Source organism: Nomascus leucogenys, chromosome 6 (assembly GCF_006542625.1).
Source record: "Nomascus leucogenys isolate Asia chromosome 6, Asia_NLE_v1, whole genome shotgun sequence".
Taxonomy (NCBI): Eukaryota; Metazoa; Chordata; class Mammalia; order Primates; family Hylobatidae; genus Nomascus; species Nomascus leucogenys.
In genome coordinates, this window is record NC_044386.1 from 105,228,937 (window position 1) to 105,244,350 (window position 15,414).

Genomic DNA, 15,414 nt, shown 5'->3' on the forward strand with positions numbered 1-15,414 from the left:
CACTTTGGGAGGCTGAGACGGGTGGGTTACTGAAGGTCGGGAGTTCAAGACCAGCCTGACCAACATGGTGAAACCCCACCTCTACTAAAAATGCAAAAATTAGCCGGGCATGGCGGTGGCGCCTGTAATCCCAGCTACTCAGGAGGCTGAGGCAGGAGAATCTCTTGATCCAGGGAAGCGGAGGTTGCAGTGAGCTGGGATTGCACCATGGTATGCCAGCCTGGGCAACAGAGTGAGATTCCATTTCAAAAAAATAAAAATAAAAATAACAAAACATTTCATTGCACTTGAGTTCACATTGCTTCCTCTCACTCCTCTCACCTTTTCCCTGCCCTTCTTTGCTGATGTGTAATGGCATCCTGCAACATAACTGACCCACTTCAGCCCGCTGCAATGCTGCAGGGGCAGATGCTTTTTGCTTGTAGAGGAAACTCTGTCCCGGTGCCCAGAGCCTGCTTCCTCAAGGATTTTGGATCTTTCTCCTGTTCGAATACTTTTTTTCAGGCAAATAATGTGGGAAAGAGCAGAGCAAGAAACGTATCTGACCTGAGAGCAAAATTATTCACCAGAATGTATTTCAAAGTTTTCTGAATTAAATCAATACCTTTCTCTTTCTTCAAGATTATTATCTCTCAGTGCTTTATAATATGTCTACACCTGGTGAAATGTAATAAAGTATAACAGGGTGGGATGTGTTGAATGAGTCTTCGTGGAGTATGTCACAGTCCCCTTCCCATCTCATTTTGGTTATGTGTCTAGATTGCTGTACTGCGTGGGCTCCGTTGAGGTAGTGCTCAGGGCAGGAGCTCTGGAAGGGGATTGCTTGAGACTTGGCCGTGAACAGCCAAACAGAAGTGATCTGGCTCCACCCTTGGTGGCCTTGAGGTGTCAGGAGCTTTCATGAGAACTCCTGAAGCTTGAGGGAAGCAGTTAATGCTTTCCTCTTGGCAGTGTTAATTCTACCAGGGAGATCTGGGGAGCAAAGGAGCTAGTAGCATGGGATACAAGTGAGCCAGCCGGCAGGTCTGCGGCACAGTTGCAAACATTCCTAAGTGAAATCAGCTGATAGATTGACGGGGGCGGCTGCACAGCATCTGTCTGCAATTTTCCTGATGCGATTACACACTTCTCCCAAGTGACTGCCGTTTCTGTGTGTAGTAAATTTCTGAAACCCAACCCAAATACTTTATTATTATACTGTATATATTATGTATCATTATAGCACAGATGTATTATTTTTTATTCCCAGCATATTATAACAAAATTTCCAGAAAAATCTGTACAGTTTGATGCAGATGAGGGAATGCAGATGGATTGACTCATCTTTATTCAGAGTCTAAAATTGTTATCTCAGCCTCGATTACACCACTTCCTCTTGGTTATCTGAAAATTGCCCAGGAATAGATTTGCTGATTTTCTTTTCATTTATTCCCATTATGTGAGCTCACTTTCTTATAGTTTAGAGACAGAGGGTACAAAATAAGAAGGCGAGATTACCCTTTGCAAAGAAATACGAGTTTGTAATATTTTGAAATTGGATAGTTTTGTGAAAAAGAAGGCAACAAAACAGAATGTTTTGAGGGGAAAAAACCTTATTCTGTTATTCATTTTCTCAATGTCTCAGCTCTGTTCCATTGGGGTATAATAAACTTTTACTATTCAGCGTGGTGAGGGGCTTTAGTTAGCAAGTTGGCAGAGGGTCTAGGGCTGCGTCGTTCAATCCAGCAGCCAGGAGCCTCCTGAGGCTATTGAGTAATTAAAAGTGATTAGTCCAAATTGCTCTGTGCTGCAAGTATAAAGTATACCCCCAAAAGTCTGATAACTTAGCACCAAAAAGTCTCACTCAATATCTATGTCTCATTCATCAGTTTTTCATATGATAACATATTGAAATAGTCATTTTTACTATCTATTGGAATAAAATATATTATTAAAATTAATTTCACCTTACATTGCTTTTTAAAAATGTGGCTACTAGAAAAAATAAAATTACTCGTGCGGCTTGTATTATATCTCTGTTGAAAGGGAAGAGCTTTGCTCCTCAAAAGTCTGTTTCCTTAATTTTGGCACCATCTGGGGGCTTGGTAGAAATGCAGAGTCTCAGGCATCACCTCAAACTCATTGGAGCAGAATCTGCATTTCAGCAAGATCTCCAGAGGATTCGCACACACTTTGAAGTTTGAGAAACACTTTTCTAGTAGAGGAAAATTTCTGAAAGGCTTAAATTATTTTACTTCCCATAAATACCTATTGGTTTCCCATGGGGAAAGTGGGAGTTCTTTGACGACAGAAACTTTGTCTAACACTCCTTGACATCCTCAGGGTTTGGTATAGTCTTTGACACACAGAAGATGATACCCAATAAATGTTGAATACGTGAATGAGCACATAGTTCTGTCTGCCACTTCATGAATGAAGACTCTCAATGGTCACATAAAGTGAAGGGTTCTGATAGGCGACCACTATCCAGTCCAAATAATTTAAAGTGATGTGTGCATCCTTTGGGTATTTGAAGCACAGAACTGTTTTATTTTCACATGTTAGGATCCTAACTGGTTTTCCTATCTGACTTTTAAAAATTACCTTGTTTGTTTTATTCTCCTCCTCCTCCTCCTCTTCCCCCCCTCTGCCTCTTCCCTCTCCGCCTCCCCCTGCTCCTCCCCTCTCCCCCTCCTCCCTCCTCCCTCCTCCCCCTCCTCCACACTCCTCCCCCTCCTCCACCCTCCTCCCCCTCCTCCACCCTCCTCTGCCCTCATCCTCCCTCCTCCCTCCTCCCTCTTCTTCCCTCATCCTCCTTCCTCCACCCTCTCCCCTCCTCCCTCCCTCCTCCCTCCTCCCTCCTCCTCCTCCTCCTCCTCCTTCTTCTTCTTTGTAAAGTGAAAGCAAGTTCATTAAGAGAGTAAAGGAATAAAGAATGGCTACTCTGTAGAGAGAGCAGCCCCAGGCCTGCTGGTTGCCCATTTTCAAGGGGCAAAATTTCAAAATTTTTTGATTTTGTGCTAGACGAGGGGCGGATTATTTGTGAGTTTTCTGGGAGAGGGGCGGGCTTTGACTGTGATGCGGAAAATTATATGGAATGGAGCAAAATTACAAATGAGATCGTGGTATTTGGCACGTGGTACCCTTTTCCTCACATACTCTTTGCCATCCCCACTTAAGTTCATTTCATTTCTTTAACTAGCCAAGTTTCCTCAATCCAGAGAAGTCTCTGCTTATCTGTCAACTCCTCAAAGAGCCTTCTTTTCTAAAATGATGATTCCACTCCTCCTCTTTCAATCCCGGTTGCCTCCCTCTGCTTTAAGTAAACAGCCACTAATGCCCAGGACCTCAAGCCCGGGACCTTCATAGTACTTACATGATGTTATTGTCCCCCTTCTCCACTTCCCAGCCCTTATTTGGCTGGGACTTTAACTCTTTCACCACAGTCCCTATTATAGTGCCTGTTGCATCACAAGACCTCAATAAATAAATATTCTTTGAATGAATTAATTAATGAATAAAAAATGAGTGATTATGTTGTTTATATTGTGACATGACTGGGCATGGAGGAGTTAATGACAGGAGCTAATTACAGTTAATTGCACCTATCTACTCAGCAAATATTTTCTGAATAATTCCTGTGTGGACAACAGAGAAATAAGATATGGGAAGCAGACAGGGTGATGGAAGAGACCAAATATGAAAATGGATTATAAGGTCACATGGTGAGTTGTACACAGTTGCATAGATGATGTGCCATAGGACCCAGGAGAAGGGAGTTACTCTTTCTGCCTGGGGCGTCGAGAAAAGCTTCAGGTGGAAGGACAATGAGAATTTGCTAGGTAGAAGAAGTGAGGATGAACAGGAAAGGACACAGTGTGTTTTGGGAACAGTAAAAATCAGAGGATGGGTATTTGGTTCAGGAGTGAGAGGAAATGAGACCAATTGGCTGGGCCAGCTGGAGTGGGGTACACTTTCAATGAGGAGACTAAGGACTGTGGATTCTACTACAGTGTGTTACCTGGAAGATGACACCATCAGATTTAGGTTTTTGTTTTTACACCTCATATGCTCCTGTGTGGCTGGACCAGATGTTAAGGAAGAGGTTGTAGTAATGCAGTGAAGAAGAAAGGGGGATATATGTTTGAGAGAGAAGGAAAGAGAGAGGGTGGGGCTTGAAGGTCCTGAACATTAGTAGGAAAATGTGTGTATTACTTACAATTTGTGAAGAGACTGAAAAGATTTAAGAAAAAGATTTGTAGGCTGCCAATAGAATGATCATTATCCTTCAGTCAGTTTCCAAAGCTTATCAGCTACAAAGGGCCTGTGGTCAGCCTTGGCCTCCATCCCTTCCTCCCTGCTGTCCCCAAGAATCCCCAGTGCAGTGAGTAGGACCATCAGAATCTCTGTTCCCCGCTCTGCCAATGCATGAATCCCCACACCTTTTTGGTGAAAACTAAGCAAATCCATCACTGAAAGATGTCAGAGCTTCTTGGGCTCCTTGTCATCTGGAGGTAATGGAGGTCACATGTCAGGTTTTGGGAAAAAGGCAGAGTGCAAAGTTCTGGGAGGGACAGGGTCTGGGGCCACTTCCTGTCACTGGAAGGTGGGGAGGGCTGAAGAAGAACAATTTCTGGTGAAGGCAAATGGTTTGGAAATGATAATCTGGTCAGTTTCTTATTCCAGTGGTATATGGGTCAGAAAGATCACAGCTTAACAGTTTGTAAAAGACGGTTTGGGTGCAGACAAACCCTGCTCATCTGGGAAGGAATTGTGTCCCAGCAAGGGAAAGCCGGCTCACACTTGGTTGTTCCGAAGCTGATTATTAGCCGTGATTACCTGCACTTTCTATTTTCTTCTGCTGCCACCCAACTTTGGACCACTTTTCTGCTTATTAGCACTTGCATCTGAATATTGGCAAAGAGGAAAAGAGAGATGAAGAAGCTCCATGTAATTTTGCTTCCTGTTAGCATCTCTATTAAAAGAATACTGAAGGAACCAATAGAATTAAAGCAGATTGAAACCATTGGCTAGAAAGTTTGATTTTCATCTACCCTGTTTCACATTGCCATTGGTAATCATTAAATTTAGTGCAGCAAAGACTTAAGAGAGCCTTGCTTTATGGGCAGAGAACAGAGATTTCAGAAGATTTTAATTTTCCCAAATCCATTCAATCAGTAAGAGGCAAAACCAGATCTCAAACCGAAGTCTTCCAATTTATAATTTACATGGTACTTGTTGCCTCACTATATCATATTTTGTCTCAATAAGATTCATTTTGGCCTTCCTCTTAAATATATACAGGCAAAATAATACATAATGAAATGAAAAGAATATTGGATTTTGATTCAGAACACCTAAGTTTTTCCCTTACTTTCTCTCTTTTCTTGCCTTATAAGCAAGATAGTGATAATTCCTGCCTTGCCTGCTTCACAGATTTACTCTCAATACCAAAGGAATAATACAGGTGAAAACGCCTTCTCTGCTGCAAGGTGCTATAAAAATGCCATGAATGTGTTTACATACAATTCCACACATTTGAACAGAGCTAGTCAGAATTATTTGTTATCATGTCATATATCTACCAGTTGTAATAACATGACATGAATTTAAAGGATTCTTTATATTTTGCAGTATTGAGAAAATTCTGAGAAACTAGAAATGTATCAGTAATAACTGATACAGCTTTTGAAGAGAAGAAAATACTTTATTATTTGCAGGGGTTAGGATTATCTTCCTGGAAACTTTAAGAGAATCAACAGAAAACATTAAAAAATAAGGAGTATAAGAAAGTTCAATAATTTAGAAATTTCGATAAAAGTTTTTTTCCTTATCTTGGAAAACATGTGAAAAGAACACATACAACAGAAAACAAAAACACACACTTCTATTTCTGAAAATGAGGAGACAAGTTTCCAGGTACCTAAAGACTGTTAAAAGCTGTCAAGTTCTTGCACAATCTTGGTGGAAGAAACATGGAGAGATGTGGAAAATGGAGAGGTTATGAGCAAGGGTGATACGATTTTATGCCCAGCAAAAATATTCTTCAAAACTGAGGATAAAATGAGTTCACTTTCAGGCAAATAAGAAGTGCGTATGTTCACTGTCAGCAGATTCATATTAGAAGAAACACTAAAAGGTGAGTTTCAGGCAGGAGAAAAATGAAACCTGATGAAAGTTTGTAGATATAGCAAGGAGTGAGGAGTAATTAAAAGGGTAAATATGTGGTTTAAATCAATATTGACTTTATTACACAATAAATGTAAATGTCTTATGGATTTTAGGATATGTAGTGGAAACTAAAATATAGTAGATTATATTACACTACAATAAATCAAAGAAGTACCTTGTAATCTCTAAGGTAACTGCTGAAAAAGAATAGAAGGATATATAACTTAAGCTAATAGAGGAGAAAAAAGAAACTACAGGAAAAACACAATCAATCCAAATGAAGGTCAGATGGGAAAAAGAACTGATCGTACGTTAGGACAAATGGAGGGCAAATATTAAATTGATAGCATTATGCCACTATAAATCATTAATTATATCAAATTGAAATTGACTAAATGCTTCAATTAAAATAAAACAGTGCTAGACTAAATAAAATACAATATACAAGCATATGGTGCTTCAAAAGACAAATACTTGTAAAGCTATGGAAACACTGAAAGTGATGAAAAAAATATATATTTTAAATACTAACCAAAAGAAAGCCAGCAAAGCTATATTTATACACACAAAGGAGACATTAAGGCAATGCCTTAGGAGAACTGGAGAGATATCTTATAATGATAAAAAGTTCAGTTAAGCAGGGAAATATAATAATTCTAAATATGTATGCAGTTAATAACATAGCCTAAAAATAAAGAATTGACAACATCATATGGAATAGACAAATCACAATCATCTTTGGAGATTTTAACATACCCCTGTCAATAATTCATGGAACAAGCAGATATAATATTGGTAAGAATATAGACAATATGAGCAATATGACTGACAAACATGACCTAATTGGTGTATATGGGACATTGTACCCAACAACATTCTTTGATCCTAACAGCTTTTTTCATAATGGCCCTAAACTGGAAAGAACTCAAATGTCCATCAAGAGGTGAGAGAATAAACAAATTGTGGCATATTCATTGCTATGTGGTACGTTGGAATACAACTCAGTGATTACTGATGCATCCAACAACATAGATAACTCTCAAAAGTATTATGCTAAGTTAAAGAAGCCAGGCAGAAAAGTTATATACTGTATGATTTTTTTTTTTTTTTGAGACGGAGTTTTGCTCTTGTCACCCAGCCTGGAGTGCAGTTGTGCGACCTGGGCTCACTGCAACCTCCGCCTATTGAGTTCAAGTGATTCTCCTGCCTCAGCCTCCTGAGGAGCTGGGATTACAGGCGCCTACCACCATGCCCAGCAAATTTTTGTATTTTTAGTAGGGATGGGATTTTGCCATGTTGGCCGGGCTAGTCTCGAAATCCTGACCTCGGGTGATCTGCCTGCCTTGGCCTCCCACGGTGCTGGTATTACAGGCGTGAGCCACCGCTACCCACACGGTATGATTTAATTATGAAATTCCAGAAAAGAAAGCACTATGGTGATTTAAAAAAAAAAAAAAAAAGCAAATCGGTGTTTGCCAGAGGCTAGGGGTGGGGTGAAAGGATTGCCTGCAAAGTGAAATGAGGGGAATATTGGAGATGATAATAATAATTTTATATCATGATCATTTGGTTTTACAGCACTGTATACATGTGTCAAAATTTATTGACTTGTAACACTAAAATTGGTAAAATTTATTTTGTGTAAATTATATCACAATAAAACTAATGAAAAAGAAACATCTTTTAATATCAATGTGGAAATATCTTCAAGATATATTGGTAAATGAAAAGTGCACAGTGCATAAAATGTTCATAGTATGTAGCTTTTTTGGAAAACATAGTAGCATGTGTCTTATATACAAATTTTTCTCATTTTGTTTTATTTTTTCTCAGAATCTTTCCACTTCCTTTTCCACTCCTGTTTTCTGTCTCCTTCCTTCCTCATCCTGTTTTCCTTCTATCAGGTCGTTATACACTCTCTTCTAGGATTGCTGGACTTCATGTTAGCTGCATGATTCCACCTTGAAATCAAACCTGCTCTCCTGGCCATTTCTTCTACACCTTAATCCCACTATCTAATTCTTCAGTGCTAAGAAGCCCCATCTGATCATACCTTTGTGTATAATGGTTTTTTTTTTTTTTTTTTTTTTTTTTGGTGGTGCTTCCATAGCATACAAGATTGTTCTGAAACCCTTAGAATGCCCCAGAAAGGGCTGCAGAAGCAGGCACAAACTTAGTTTTTGTACCTTCATTTCTTCTCTTGCCTTCCAAACGGCCTGTGCTTTAGTCACATTAAACCACTTCATTTTTCCTTGGGCATTATGTACTTTGTGACCTCAGACGTTTGCAAATACATCTACTTAGGCCATTTCTACTACCTTTCTTTTTTCTTTTCTTTACTTGGCAAACAATTAAACTGGACAGACCAGATCAAATATTACCTTTTCTGTGAAAATTCATTTTTTTTACTCTTCCTCTCCTGTGGTGCCTTCGTATTTGAAAATACTTTGCCTTTGTGAAATTGACATATGATTATTATTCTCTAAAAAAGTAAACATTCCAGATAGGGATAAAGATGACCTAAAAATCACATAGATTACCTCTACTTGCAGCTGTCTGTATGTATAGATACCTTTGTATAAATTTTACAGCCACATACAAATGGGATCCTTCTGTGATGCACTCAATCGTCTGTTTCTTTTCACTCACCGTTATGTCACAGGTACCTTTTGGTGTTGACAGAAAAAGACTTACGTGTCATTTTTAATGGCTGCATAGCATTCTGTTTTGCATATTATTTCCTGAACTAGTTTCCTATGAATGTGCATTTAAGTCATTTCCAGTTGTTTGAGTTAGTATAAATGATGTCACAATGATTACTCCACTGTGTTTGAAAATATCCTGATGAATGTTCCCTGATCACATTGGATTGCAATTATCTGTGTGCCTTTCTTTCCTACCAGACTGTTATTAGTTTCCTGAGGGCAAAAATCCATTATTTATCTTGTAATCTACAGAACCCTGAAGAGTGCCAGTAGGAGCTTAATATATATTGTTGAAAGAAAGAGGGAATAAATGAATGGATGTTTATATAGTTGGGTACACATGTTTATCATCACATATGTCTTCAGTTTTTACTCAACTTTTCATTGGCCTAAAGGCCTGCTATCTCTTAGGCATTATTCAATCCCCTACTTGTTCCTAATCTCTTTTTACAGATGTCACTACCACTATAAATTCAATATGTAGCTTTAAGAATTAAAATCTGTCCAAACCATGACTCCCCCATAGACTATGGTGGTCTCTGAAACATATTTTATTAATTGCAGAAAAAAATAAATGCAAATATCTGGCACTTTTTGCCTGACCCTAAGCAGACATGAGTTACTAAGACTGAGATTGTCAATTGCAAGAAAAAACCACGTGGTATGTGTGGTGCATACTATTTATAGCTGTTGTCCATTATAAGTTCTCTGGAGTACCATTTGCTGCTACAACTGAATGGTCTTTTAAGTTTAACTTACCAACATGACTGCAAAATTGTCTTAAATCACAGAGAGGAAGAGAGGAAAGCCAACTAGAACTGGCTAAAATACTGCTTATGTCTTCATGAGAATCCATCGTTGTGTGCATTTGCTTCTTCAGGATACTAGAACAGCCTGCAAGGTCTTGTGGTGTATTACAATACAGTAGATTATCAACTTGACTCTCCAGTGGAAAGAAACACATTGTTGATGGCTCTCTATTAGAGCTTGCATTTGGCTTATTGATTAATGTACTGCGTTATACTGGGTATATCAGGCAATGGAAGCCAACTGGCCCAGACAATGGAAGTGTTTTGTTAGTGTCAAAAATTTACAAGAGCTTAAGCCATTTTTTATTTCTTCTTGCTGAGCTGAAAGCACTTACTATTGTTGACCAATATGCTGCAAATGAACATAGTTCAAAAATCACAAAGAGAGTGATATGGAATTATAGAACTGAAAATAGGATACTGATTGGGTACAAATTCATCAAGGCTCTTTATTTCAAAACAAGCTTTTTATTGGCATGCCAACGCAGCTTGCTTTGGAAAAAGCGAAACCAACTGTGAGCAAATGATATAGTAGGAAAGTTGACCTCCAGTTAATTTCAGTTGTGCCCAGCTAGCTAACTGTACATCTCCTTCTTTCCAACATTTTTTTTTAGAAAATTTCAGTTAGTGAGTCATTAGTCCTATGTGCAGAACACCTAATCTGCTATGGACTGAATATGTATGTCCTCCCAAAATTCTATGTTGAAATCCTAATTCCCAAAGTGATGGTGTTAGAAGGTGGAGCCTTTGGAAGTTGATTAGATCTTGAGGGTAGTGCCTTCATAAATGGGATTAGTACTTTAAGAAAAGAGGCTTGCGGGAACTCAGTTGTCCCTTCCACATGTGAAGACACAGTAAAAAGAAAGTCATCTAAGAAACAGAAGGCGGGGCCTCACCAGACACAGAATTTGCTGGCACCTTAATCATAGATTTCTTGGCCTCCAGAACTGTAAAAAAGAAATTTCAGTTGTTTATAAGCCACCCAGTCTATGATATTCTGCTATGGAAGCCTGGAAAAAGTAAGACAAATCCATTGCCCAGTTTTTTTCAGAAACTTACATAACTCATCTCGTGTTAAAAATGGTGAGGCTGGAATTTGAAACCTGGAAACATGGCTCCTAAAGTTGTTCTCTAATTCACTAGGCTGTACTGTCCCTGATTGGGTAAATGTGTCATCTACAATAATTTCAGAATTCGTTTTATAAAGCACAGCCTTTGGCATATATTTCTTCTGATGAAAATTCATTATCTCCCTTTTTCTTAAGATATTGGTTCTCAATTGTTCTTTTCTAAAACACACATGTCAAATATCGTTCTCCCTACAACTATTTCACTCTTCACCACAATCTAGAAAGCACACATGAATGCATGTCATTCAAGGTAATATTATTATAGGGATGACTTTAAACCTGATCTTACATTGAGTTTAACAGGATGTAGCAAAAACATGAGTACAGTGGCCTAACCAAATAGTGGTTTACTGTTCTCAAACATCCAGAAGTAATGAAGAAGCTGGAGAAAATGTGGTATAGCTGCTTAAGGAATTTACCAAGAACCCTGGCTCACTCTACTTTTATAGTCACCATCTTTAGCATGTGACTTTGATTCTCAAGTTGGCTTTCTCATCTGAAGGCATCACATCTATGTGCAAAACTGGAGGAACAAAAAGGGCAAAGGACAAGACACAAAAACCAAGTAGGCATTTACCAGATGAAACTGTCCCCTTTAATTAGTTTTCCAGAAGGACTCACACTCTAGTAACATTTAAATCTCACTGGACACAACTGTGTCACATGGCTACTCCTACCTACAAAAGGATCCATGAAGCTAGTATTTTAATATGGGCAAATTCCTTCCCCTTCTAAAATCAGGGCTCTGGTAATAAGAAAGAAAGGGAGAAAGCCTACTGGGCAGGTGACCGGCAGTTTGTGCCATGTATGTAATATCATAAGCAAACACTTGCACTTTTATTGGTAACTGATGACTCTGCAATATACTCTGTTACTTATCACAGGATATCAGTGAGTCACTGACTCTATGGTTGAGAATGTCTAATCTACAGGTTGAAGTCCAAATCCCTCAACAAAATATGTAAAAAACGATCTTACCAGTTTAATATTAGCCTACTTTTTAAAATTTATGTTCCATCATCACTAGCCCTTTGCTTGAGCCACATGTAACTTGTCTTTATTTTTTAATTCATCGACTTTTGCACCACTGGTTTTGACATATGTCCCTTTCTTTGTTCAGAAGACCCTCGTCACTCTCTCCATCTGGTAAATAATATTTATTCTGCAAGATCCAGTGTGAATACCATCACATCTCTGGAAATGGCCTTACCTCTCTCAGTCATACCTATTTTGGTGTTTTGTTTACACCTCCATTAGCTCACTTGTAATTATTTTCTTTCGTATTTGTCACTACTGACAAATGCTATGGCCTTTTAGAGAACAAGGACTATAATTTATTCAACTTTTTCTACCCAGTGCTCCTGCAGTTCTTGGAATATGCTCAAGACACCTGCTTAAGGGAAAATATAGCTGAGTGTTACGTCCAGTGTTTAGGTGACCTACAAGGAGCTGAAGTGACTTAAATCTAGACCTCAGTGGATTAATGGCTGTCAGCAGAAATATGGAAGAGACAGATAGTCCTGAGTCTTTTTTTTTTTTTTTTTGGTCTTAGTTGATGATGATAACATAATTCAGTAATTTAAAATTGTTTTCTTTATATCTTCCATTGCCTATTCTTTAGCTCTGTTATCAAGAGATACTCAATTTTTTCTTTCTTTGTGCACAATTTGAGACACAGTTTGTATCTTCAAAAAGGCTACTGCTTTTTAGATTCTATATGAGTATGATCATATCATGTTTGTCTTTCCATGTGTGTCTTATTTCACTTAACACAATGTCCTCCAGACTCATCCATGTTGCTGAAAATGATAGAATTCCATTTTTTTATGGATGAATAGTATTCCATTGTATCTATGTGTGTGTGTGTATATATATATATATAAAATCATATATATATACACATATGTGTGTGTATACATATATATACACACACACATATATGTATATGTGTATACATATATATATACAGACATCAGTAAATGAGTCAAAACACATTTTCCACCTGAGTCCAGACATGGCTTTAGAATGCATTTCAGCGCTATGATACTACAGCTATCTTCTATAAACAAAGGAGGGAAGACATTCCTATCTTTCCCTCATCAGTGCATTCTCCATAAAGACTGTTCATGTCAATACGCTACCCGTAACTGGGCAGAGAGTGTTTTCCTGACTCCCTTTGCAAAGTGAAGCAAGCATTGTGACTCCAAGATTGAGCTTCCAGGTATTTAGCTCTTCTGTCAAATCACTCTAAAGGATTGGGTTCAGTGTCTTACAGTCATGGAGTTCCAAAGACACTGCTTCTGTTACTTGCCTTCTATTTCTGCTAAGGAATGAGAGGGACCATCCCACCCACAGACTTTACAAATGAGGAGGGAGAAAGCTAACACATATTGAATGGCAGGCAATATAGTGAGTGCTTTATATTTACTTCTTTTTGTTTTTTGTAACAACCACATAAGGTCAGTATTATTGTCCCCATTTTATAGATAGGAGATAGTGTCAAAGAAATTAATTTATTTGCCTGAGATCCCAGAGGTGGTGAGAGATGAAGATAATCAATCTCAGATCTGTGACATCCCCCATCATGCTGTTGAACTCTGGAGAATTAGTTATTTATTTTGTGATCTTGATAAAATCTGCTTCTTGGGTTCTTTTCATACCACCAAGTAGTTACATTTTTGATGACAGCCTTGAGCTGTGCCTTCATACTTTCTTGAGTCTTGCAGACCACAGAGGTAGATGGAAAATGGGTAAATGTAGATCAGATATGTGTTAGAAGCAATCAATCTATTTAAAACCTCATGCCAATCACGTGAAAATCTGGTCCCCTGGAGACCATCTTGATGGAAATGGAAAGCAAATTTGGGTTTAATTTTCTTATGTCCTTTTTTCTGCAGGACATCGTCCATATCAGGTGATCACCGCTCGAGTTCATCCAGGAGAGAGCAATGCCAGTTGGGTGATGAAGGGTACCTTGGAGTTCCTGGTCAGCAGTGACCCTGTGGCTAGGCTCTTGAGGGAAAACTTCATCTTCAAGATCATACCCATGCTCAACCCAGATGGTGTCATCAGCGGCAAGTATGTCAGGCACCTGGCTCAGCCAAACCTGCAGTTATGCTACCATAGTAACACTGTCATTTCACCAAGTGGGCGTGGTTGGAGAGGCCTCGGTACTCTGTCAAGAATAAACTCTTGGTTTTCTGTTTTCTGGTACAAATAACAACATACTTTCCATACACACTAATGTCAGTCTCATGGTTTCTTTGAATAGAAAGGTATAGAATTGAGGCCTAGGCAGGAGGATTGCTTGAGACCAGTAGTTCAAGACCAGTCTGAGCAACACAGTGAGACCCCATCTCTACAAAATAAATTAATTAAAAAACAGGAAGCTATAGAATCATAGGCAATTAATAGCTGAGGAAAAATCTAGTTTAACATTTTTCTTTTAAAAAGGAGGAAACTGGTGTCCAGGGTAATCAAATGACTTGTCCAAATCACATGGTGGGTTAATGACAAAGTCAGGGCTCAAACTGTGATTTCTTCAGAGTAAGACCAATGCTTTTATTTACTTATTAATGTTTACTACAGGGAAATCTTTATTCTCAATTAGCTATAATAGGCTACAGCTATAAGAATGGTGTCCCTCTAGCTAAATAAAATGTCAGCTGAAAAACAGAAGGTTGAGGTCGTTCTTCTCTTTACCTAGCCCTTACAGAACTCTTTGAAATGGATGATGGGAAAGATGGCTCCTGTGCCTGGTGAGCTCCGTTGAAATGGACCACATGCTCCGAGTTTGTGAGCTGAGGCCCAGACATCAGATGAGGCACCCAAAGTCACACAGGTGGTGCATGAGGGTGACAGGATTAACATCCACAAAGACGTCTTTCAGACTTTGTGGGCAAAGGATAAAGCCGCCCCTTGCCATGGTAATAGATGAATAGGAATGGACATTATATCCTATGAGAAAAAGAGAATACAAGATAAACCGAAAATGTTGAAGGAAAAAAAATTCAAAATCTACAAATGGAAAATGTATTTTTAATAAAAATTAGTATCAAAGCAGCAAAAAAGAAGTTTAGAAAACTATAAAATAGAGCAATATTAAAATTGTTAAATGAAAGAGACAAAATGAGAATAATAAAGAAATACAAAAACAAAAACTTCAAAGAGATAAAATGAAAATGACTCAAAATAAGTAAGAATGATGAAAGAAAGATGAAATAATTCATTGTTTAAGAAAAAATTTAAGTGTTAAACAGCCAAGAATAGACTAGCTTCAAAAGATAAGCACCAAAGATAGATAAGTTGCAAAGGTTAAAAGTATGAAGATGATAAATTACAAAAAGATGAAAAGCATAAATTCCAAATGATGAAATGTGTTAAACCAGGTTAAAGGAAAGCAAATAAAAGCTACAGACCGTAAAAATAAAATTTCAGTACACACGCGCGCACACACACACACACACACACACACACAGAGAGAGAGAGAAAAAGGAAAGACACCCATGTACCCATGTGTTCCTCAAAGGTGAGCTCCTCCCAGCTTAGCAGTTGCCAGACTTCATTTTATTGACTTTTTATTTTATTTTATTTTATTTTATTTATTTTATTATTATACTT

At 38.3% G+C, this 15,414-nt stretch overlaps 1 protein-coding gene across 1 annotated transcript in view; it reads left to right on the top strand.

The window, feature by feature from the left end:
- The window catches only part of AGBL1 (ATP/GTP binding protein like 1), a 518,802-nt gene that overhangs the window by 241,698 nt on the left and 261,690 nt on the right, over positions 1-15,414 (top strand). The window contains 1 exon segment of the mRNA XM_030813842.1: positions 13,692-13,872. Within this exon segment, the coding sequence (XP_030669702.1) occupies positions 13,692-13,872 (181 nt within the window).